The 9,673-nt window shown below is 44.2% G+C and overlaps 1 protein-coding gene across 1 annotated transcript in view; it reads right to left on the bottom strand.

Annotated features, from left to right (window-relative positions):
• LOC127633605 (proto-oncogene Wnt-3-like) overlaps positions 1–9,389 on the bottom strand; it is a 33,008-nt gene extending 23,619 nt beyond the window's left edge. Inside the window, exon 1 of the mRNA XM_052112825.1 lies at positions 9,160–9,389. Within this exon, the coding sequence (XP_051968785.1) occupies positions 9,160–9,239 (80 nt within the window). The 5' untranslated portion in view covers positions 9,240–9,389. The remainder of the gene's footprint in view (positions 1–9,159) is intronic.
• Positions 9,390–9,673: the final 284 nt, after the last annotated feature.

Consider the following 9,673-nt stretch of genomic DNA (forward strand, 5'->3'; position numbering starts at 1 on the left):
AGCAGCAACTCATGTCCCACAGCAATATAACAATGAGCAAATAATCAATAAATATAGCAATGAGTAACTCATCTCATTTAATATTTACATTTAGCATTAGGTCAAATGGAATGCTCCAAAATGATTTGAATAAGGCACCAAAGACATACGTATGGCATCAGAGTGACATTTAATATGTACGGATCATGGTTGACATTTTAGTGGTAAAGGGATAAAGTCCCCCCAGTGACATTAGGTCTTGAGACATTGTTGGGTACTTCAGTAAGGTTACAGATAATAAGAACCACTGAAAAGAGAAGCCATGGTCAAGGTCAAGCCATGGCATGATCATTTGGTGTCAGCCCTCTTCTGAACTGCTGTGTTGTAACTGAGCTGAAGTCCTGATAGATAGCAGATGAAAGTTAGTGCAAACAGCCAGCTGGATCTGAATGCGTGGTGGCTTTGTGGTGTTGTTGTGGGATGAAGCCACAAATACCTTGTTCCTTTCTGTCTGGTATTTTGGAGTGGCTGCTGATTGTGTCTGAGCGCGCCTATCATCTGCAATGCACATTAAATTTTAGAAAGCTAGACAAGCTGATCGGTTTCGGTAGCACACTCTACTTAGGACTAAGCCTAATTACTTCATCTTGAGAGGATAAAGTCAGATTTTAGCGACCTGGTAAGCTGTTGAAAAAGATTAGGAAAGAAATTGGTCTGATTATTGCAACTCCGCTCATCGTCCATTCAGATCTTCAGATATTTAAAGGGGAGGATTCAACAGGAAGCAGTACATTTTAAATATAAGAGATATGTTGCATTACAAATTCTGCTGAAAACAGGGTTCAGAACTCTCAGACAGACAATTTTATACCTTGTAAGATATGCAACTGAAAACAAAATATATCAATCTTATTAGGAATAACTGCCATATAAATGTATGGCTACACACAGTGGTAGGATCAATACATTGACCAATTTTGAATGTAGAGGAGAAAGCACAATTTATTTTTTATTAATACATTTGTCGAAATGGACATTATAAACCAAATTATTCTTAAAATTTGAACTAAGCACTTATCCATGTCAAAACACTGTTTGAGCTACTTAAATGTAAGTATGTGTCCATTTCAGTTTAGTTTAGCTTTTATTTACAGTTCTCACACTGGAAAAAATGGCAACTTTCCATTGCTAAGTCAATGATCTGTTTCTTCTTAATCAAACCCATAAAAATGACCTTCGTTGGTATAATCAAATTTGTCAGGTTGATTTGCTTGAATAAACCCAGATAATTTAGATGTTACCATATGAAGCAAATGTTTTTAGGTTATATAGCAAAACTCTTGGTTACTTGCATAACCCCTGTTCTCGTGTGATAACATAAAGTGAGGTATCTCACTAAGGGGAATGCCCAAGGCATGACTGATTGTGGAAGCACCAATGACACAACATCTGTCAAGATTGACAGACCAATCGCTGCAGCTTTTATGGCGTCCCACTTCCCTAATATAAACTACTGCTACCTGTTGCTGCATCATTCTCTGCATATCTCTTCTCTGTGCAAACTGCATGGAAGGCGATGATGTGAGATACCTCAATTCATGTTATCAGAGAACCGGTGTTACGCAAGTAATCTAAAGTTCTCTTTCTATCACTCGTTCGGTATCTCACTAAGGGATATATACAACTCCCAAATTGCAGATATGCTGGCTGAAGCAGAAGCCACAAGCAGAGAAAACACAGAACCTAACAATTTAACTGAATAATTTTATTTGTTATATAAAAAAAGAAAATCAGAAACATAAGAATGTGTATCTACTACTATATAGCCTAGTGTATCTACTATTATATAGCCTAGTGGAGTGGTGGTGGCGTAGTGGGCTAAAGCACATAACTGTTAATCAGAAGGTTGCTGGTTCGATCCCCACAGCCACCACCTGTAACCCGTACACACACACACAAGATGAGACAGTCACAATGTAAGTCAAAAAACTGCTTTTATTGTAACAATAAAGGGGGTGGACTACAGGCGCTGGCTCGCCGACCGTGGCGGGCATGGGCGCTGGCTCGTTGGCCGTGGCGGGCATGGGCGCTGGCTCGTTGGCCGTGGCGGGCATGGGTGCTGGCTCGTTGGCCGTGGCGGGCATGGGCGTTGACTCGCTGGCCGTGCCAGGCTTCGAGACTGGGGCCGTGACAGGCTTCGGGACTGGGGCCGTGACAGGCTTCGGGGCTAGGGCCGTGTCAGGCTTCGGGGCTAGGGCCGTGTCAGGCTTCGGGGCTAGGGCCGTGTAAGGCTTCAGGACTAGGGCCATGTCAGGCTTCGGGACTAGGGCCGCGACAGGCTTTGGGACTAGGGCCGTGACAGGCTTCAAGACGGGGGCCGTGGTAGGCTTCAAGACGGGGGCCATGGTAGGCTTCAAGACGGGGGCCGTGGTAGGCTTCAAGACGGGGGCCGTGGTATGGAACGCTGGTTCAGTTTCTGCCTCCCCCACAGTAAACGAGGAACCAGCGTACAGTAGGGCGAGGTCAATAAACTGAGCCAGGTTGAGAGAGCAGCGACCACCTGGCATGAATGATGAGGTTGGCTCATTCAGTCCACATTGAAAAATGTCTTTCAGAGCCACCTCATCAAAATTCACCTGGTACGCCAGGGCACAAAAATCCATAACAAAAACCTCCAAGGGTTGACTCCCTGACGCTAACCCCAAGAGTCGGGCCGCTGGCTCCTTAATGTCGAGGGCGGGTTATGAGTTACACAACCGCTGCCTCGCATAAAAACCCCTTGGTCAGCGTCCGAAGAGCCAAAAACCTCTCCGGGGTGGAGAGTTCACGGCGCTCAAATATGCATGGGAAGCATAAACGGGCTCAGGGGCAGACACAGGTGACGCAGGGTGACAAAAATCAAAAATCGCGACGCACCTGCTGGCCCTGGGCTGTGAGCTGCGATCATGACTCCCACCGGTAGATCCTGGGGCAGAGTGCGCTGAAAACCTCCGCTCTAGTGAGCTGCGCCAATTCTCCGCGTGATGCATTGTGACTGTCTTCGGTGAGGTTGGTTATTCTGTAACCCGTACACACACACAAGATGAGACAGTCACAATGTAAGTCAAAAAACTGCTTTTATTGTAACAATAAAAGCAGGCAAAAGTACAAACGGGCAAATCCAGTGAAGAGTAGTCAAGGGAAGCATAGGGTCAAAAGCCGGGGAATCAAAGAGAGTAAAGGGGGCAAATCCGGGAGAGTAGTCGAGGGGAGCGAGGGTCAAAGCCGGGGTAAACAGGATCGAGAGGTGGGTAAACTAACAAAGGGAGTAGACAGGGGTACTAGGGGAACGAGGAGCTGGCAAGCTAAGGGGGTAATCAAGAGGAGATCAAAACTAGAAACTAAATACAATAGGAAACTAAATACAATAGGTAGGGATATATATATGGGCAAGTGCAGGTGTAAACCATGACAGGTGATGAGACGAGTGCAGGTGAAACTAATGTGTAGGAGTGCAGATAACGCGAGTGCAGGTGGTCATAATGTTCTGGGGGATTGGAAACGCGTGAGAAACTCGAGGAAGGGAGATTGCCTACGAGCATGTGAGCGAGTAGGAGCCAAATGGGCGTGAGGGCTCGAGTGAGCAAAAAGAGCGTGCGAGCTCGAGGGGGCGGAACGAGCGTGGGAGCTCGAGGGGGCGGAACGAGCGTGGAAGCTCGAGGGGGCGGAGCGAGGGAGAGGGGTTCGTGACACCACCATTGTGTCCTTGAGCAAGGCACTTAACTCCAGGTTGCTCCGGGGAATTGTCCCTGTAATAAGTGCACTGTAAGTCGCTTTGGATAAAAGCGTCTGCCAAATGCATAAATGTAAATGTAAATGTATATATGCTGTGTTCTCGCCTTAAGGACAGTGTGAGCCAAATCTCTTGAACTGTAATGCCCTGGAACAGCACCCAAGATGTGGCCATAACCCTGTTGTAGTGAGCCCATATTCCCTCTGGAGTTTGATGATTAAAGCTATTATAGCATAGCACAATCGCATCCACCACCCAATGAGAGAGGCGCTAGTGAGAAATAGGTTTACCCTTAAGAGAGTCAGACCATGAACTTAAGAGCTGACTAGTCTCCCTTCGGGCTCTCGTCTTTTGCACATATGCAGTCAAAGCATGTTCTGGGCACAAACAATGCAGACTCTCCTCCTCTGCGAAGGAAAAATGCAGCAGGTGAAAAGGCAACAAGTCTACTGACTGGCACGTGCTCGAATCGGCACGTGCTCGATTTGTGACAAAGGTGCTCACCTTTATCACAAATGCCGGGTTTGGTCTAAGGGTTACTTTTTGACCTCCCTGAGCAAACCACATACACGAGGAATGAACTGATAAAGCATGCAATTCACTTACTCGTTTAGCAGTCATGAGTGCAAGTAAAAAATCTGCCTTTAAAGAGAGCAGCTTTAACGTAATACTCTTCTAACAGTTCAAACGGGGGCTGAGACAGCGCATTCAGGACCACAGACAGATCCCATGTCGGCACAGCCATTTTAGAGATCGGGTGTAATCTCCAATCGCCTCTCATAAAATGACAAACAGTGGGTGCTGGCCCATAGTTCCAGAGTTGATGTCCACATGACATGCTGATATAGTGGCCAAATAGACTTTGACCATAGAAAAGAATCTACCCTTATATAAAAGGTCTTGCAGAATGTGCAATACATCTGTCACCGAACACAGGTATGGAACGACATGTCTGTCCGTACACCATCATTCAAATACTCCCCATTTGAGATCATATGAGGAACATGTTGAGACTGCCCTTGTGCTCTGAATCGTTTCAATCACTCGCTAAGGTTAATATGGCGCTATATAAGTGTAGACCATTTACCATTACACCCAACGGTGCATTATCACCCACCAGGGAGAAGAACAGAGGTCATTGTGGGTCTTTTTGCGATGTGAAGAGATCTACAGCTGCCTGACCGATTCTCTGCCAGATGAGGCTCGTCACTTGAGGGTGAAGCCTCCATTCTACATACAGAGGATACCATTTGGACAGCAAATTCGCTCTACTGTTCATTACGCCTGGAACATGCGTTGCTCACATTGACAACAGGTTTTTATTGCTCCACACAATCAGTTCCTCTGCCAAGCTGTGAAGCTGGCACGAGCAAACTCCTACTTGCTGATTTATATACAGGCTATCACCGTTGTGGTGTCTGTCCTGATCAACACGTGGTGATTCCTGAGAAAAAACACAAAATGTCTGTGAGCTAGAAGCACTGTCTGCAACACCAGAAAATGCATATGCTTTTCCCTCAGTGTGGGTATCCAAACACCTCTCACTGTTCTGCCCTCAAACATAGTGCCCCAGCCTGTGAGAGAAGCGTCCATCATCACCACTTTTCTCATTAAAATTGGACCCAATGGGCACCATGTCCTGAGAAAAGATGTGACTCTCTAATGATGGAGAACATTCATGCATTCTGACGAGATGATGATTACTCTGCGACTAAGACATCGCTGACGACCCGAGCGCAGTGGTGCTGTCTAGTTCTGAAATTCCCTCATTCGCAACAAGACGAGGGGAATCACGGCCACTTTTAAAGCTATCAATCCCAACAGCTGGAGACACGTCCTGAGAGAAACCGATCTCCGCCATTGAAAATGGGAGATGCAGGTGCGAAACGCCTCTATGCATTCCTCCGAATGGAACGCTCAAAGCTGAATGAAAAATCTAAATGAGAGTTCAGCCTGAGCCACATATGATTTCTTGCAAAGGAATAAGACACCACGTTTCTTGGTTTATTCTGAATCCCAAGCTCTCCAAATGAGTCACTAATGTGTTCTTATATCTCTCCACTTGCTGCTGAGATGGCGCACAAACGTGGGGTTTGTTATCCCCATGTACCCCATTCCCTGGACATCGAGCCTCGAGAACCCTTTGACCAGCACTTGGTGAGAAAAAGACTTATCCCAATATTGCCTCATTTCCACCACATTGGCTGGGACAGCTGGGAGGAAGTGCTTAGGAACTGCTTAACTGGGGGGGAGATGAGATGGGAGCCTCTTGCCAATGTAAAAGTCCATTTCAGCTCCCGTACCCTCTGGCTGTGACAGACAGTTGATCGAGAGCTTAGCCGCAGCATTGCAACAGACCGCAAACAAATCCATCTTGGACTGAACCGGAGATGGAGAGCACTTCTCTTGTGTGCATCATCCTTGTCCTCCTCGAGGATGTCAGACAAAACTTTGTCCCCATCATCATCTTCCTCTCCTGCCAATGTGTCCTCGAACAGAGGGGGAAGAAATGGAGACACATTGTCCATCATTTCGCTCCATGACGGGGCCTGCGGATGCTCCACTGTCTCTTCTCTGGGCTGAGAAGAGAGACACGGGTCCTTTTTGCCCACGACAGTGACCCTCAACCTTTAATCTTGGTCGAGAAGGATGAACAATGGGGACAACCCTCTGGGCTGGAGATCTTAGCCTGAGTATATTTAGCCCCCAGTGACGAGATGCATTGCGGATGAGAATCTTTTGCGGAGATCCATGCGTTGAATGCACTTAAGCGGGGAGGGAGGCCTTTCCCACCTGAACTCTCCAGCTTTTTGGTAAGTCCACCTCAACGTGAACACTAATAACTGTCTTATTTTCCTTCTATTTGAAGCATAGTGAGTGCCACAAAAAGTTGGAAAAATGCTGAGAGTACAATAAGAGATATAAACTTTTGTGACGTGTTAGTTCACTCCGCTATATACAAATAATTGCCACTCCACAAGCTCACAGATAAAGATTTATTGCCTTTGGACGTTATCAGAAGCTTCGTCGTCAAATCTTTGAACAATAAATCCTGGTGTGTCTGCAGAGGGCTGATTCCAAATATCTTCCACAGGGACGAGAGTGAGTATGAGGTAGAAACAGGTAGCTGTGGTTTATATAGGGCGGTGGGACTCCTTAAAATCTGCAACGATTGGTCTGTCAATCTTGACAGATGTTGTGTCACTGGTGCTTCCACAATCGGTCACGCCTGGGCCATTCCCCTTAGTGAGATACCGAACTTTTTTAAACTGCAGTAAAGATATTTTCACCTGCTACATACACTGTAGAAATAATGTGTCAGGTAAAAATGTAAAACATCTTATGTCACTGAAACAATCTGACAACATCAGTAATTCTTAAGGGTCAGATCAGGTAGAAATAGTGCCTTAATGTTAAAGCAATTTTACAATTTTACAGGGTACACACTATTTTTAATTAATCCCTTTCCGTGCTGTCAAAAACTCAGGTTTACTAATGCTCCTCGCACTTTATATACTGAAAAAAAATGTTAACCTATAAATGTGGTAACATCTAATATAACTATCATGATTCAAGTCAGAAATATTTTTTAGAATCATCACTGAATTAACCTCAATACAACCTCAATTAGGCTGCACGAGCAAAACTAGTATGAGTATAAATAGATTCTTAATGTAACAGTTAAATTATAATTAAACAATTATACTGCACTTCCTAAGGTGGAAGTCAAGAGCTGAGATGACACCTATGTCTCTGCCCTAAGCATCTGCCCATTTACCTGAAGCTGTGTGTGTTTTTTCATCTCTCTCTCTCTCTCTCTCTCTCTCTCTCTCTCTCTCTCTCGCCATCTCTCCATCCACTTCAAATTTGTTACCAAATCAAAGAGATCATGCATTGTCATTGGGTGAATCTTAAACCACTGTCAAAAACCAACTTTAGAGAGAAAAGCTGCAGGTCAATATGACACAGATTCCTCTGCTCTTTGTCAGTGTTGTCTGGTGGCACCGAATGTCACACTGTGGGTGTAAAGCCATGCAAATATTAACGCTTTATTCCCGTGGCCTTTGTATGTGTAAATGCATGTGTGTGACTGCATGTTTGGCAGCGCTCGCTCCATAAACGAAACCAGAAAATGCTGGTGGTTTGGAACAAGAGTGTAGCGGGGACCACATGCTAACTGGGACTACTAAAGCACATTAATTCTGACAAGTATTGTATCATGAGCCAGGGGGGCTTTTGTCGTACGCCTACACAAATATATTTGCAAAAAGCCTCATGTTACAAGAGAACCCTGTGAGTTCAGTGGCATATTGTGGATGGGGTAATTAGTGGAACTATGACATATCAGCACCATTCTGAGGTAAATATGATCCCTTCAGAATCTGTAGTGAAACCATCTGAACATAAGTGTTTTAACAGTACTAGCACAACATCAAATCTGACTTTTTTAAACGAATAACAATAGAAACATATTTTTGTCAATACTAATTAAAAAGCACACAATGATATTCTCTAGGTTTAAAATAGTTAATTTTATTATTCTTATTATTATTCTTATTCTTGTTCTTCTTCTTATTATTAATTTGTTGTAAAATTGAGAAGTATGTAATGAAAACATCACTTTAGTCTCAGTTTTGTGATACAAATGCTTAGATTTCAAATGAACAAACAAGAAAGTAACAGTATTAAATCATGTGTGGTATATTTATGGAGATCAATTCAGTATACTCTTTACACTGCAAAATAAACTAGCCATCATTTGGTGTAAACTTGGCTATTTGGAGAATTTCTATGAACACAGATTAATATAATTATGATTTTATTTCAACTCAATCTCATACACAACTAGACTGTTGTACACAACTGCACAAAAGACGTCAGAGAAAAATAGATGTTCTAAGCATTTTTTAGGTTTATGGTGTTATGATGCTAGGGTTAAACCCCAATGAATTTATTAAGACCCAAGCCAAGGTGCAACAACACTAATGCCCCAACACTCCAAACACGGCTGGAATGCTGAGGCTATTAGCTAAGACAGCAATATACCCCAACCAGCAGCTCGCTTGCTGACACCTTAACCTAAACTTACCCTGTCAAACCCTCTGCATCTCCTACTGAACACCGCTTTAAAAACTGCGTCTGTCTCTTTCGAATCAAAGGATTGATTTTCATATTTAAGATAAACGGAGCCGGGCAGAATTCGACAGCAAGGAAAAGACAAGCTAGCCTTTTCCATCTCTCCACTGGCTGAGGTTAAGATTCTTTGGATTGAGCAGAGAAGCTTTTTTCCACGCAGTCAACTGAAAGTGTTCTGTATTTACTGCCCTCTGAAAAATGATCACTGACCACCGTTCTCCCCAGTGCTACTGGAGAAAGTGATGCAGTAAGTGGGGATTGTTGCTACTCACCACCAGATGGGATAGCCTCCAAGCACCCGAGAGCAGGACAACCACATGCACATGAGATATCCAACCAGGTACAAATCCATGAGGTATGTCTTGTGTGGCTGGAAATGTCTATTGATCAGATCATATAATTCCTATAGAGGGGCTGAAAATTAAGTCCCACCAGGCAAGTCTTAAGAAAAAGTAATTGTAATTTTGGGGTGAAGTGTAGGTAGGCACAAAATTCTCCTGGGTTCTCTGCTTCTTTGAGTTTGGTAAGTAAAGTGTGTCTGTCTCCCAGTAGTTAGGAGAGTAAGTGTCTCTTTCACACACTCACACACACACTCCTACCCGTCCTCTGATTCCCTCCCTCTCACTGAGGTTCTTCCCTAAGGTACATATCTTTTTCTCTCCCCACTTTTTCCCCCTTAGGATCATCAGGGCCAATATTAGAGAGAGAGAGAGAGAGAGACAGAGGGAAAAAAAAAACAACAAGCGAGGTTTGGAGATGTCAGCTGGCAAGCCAATCACAGAGCAT

This window comes from Xyrauchen texanus, chromosome 40, assembly GCF_025860055.1.
Source record: "Xyrauchen texanus isolate HMW12.3.18 chromosome 40, RBS_HiC_50CHRs, whole genome shotgun sequence".
In the NCBI taxonomy this organism is placed as follows: domain Eukaryota; kingdom Metazoa; phylum Chordata; class Actinopteri; order Cypriniformes; family Catostomidae; genus Xyrauchen; species Xyrauchen texanus.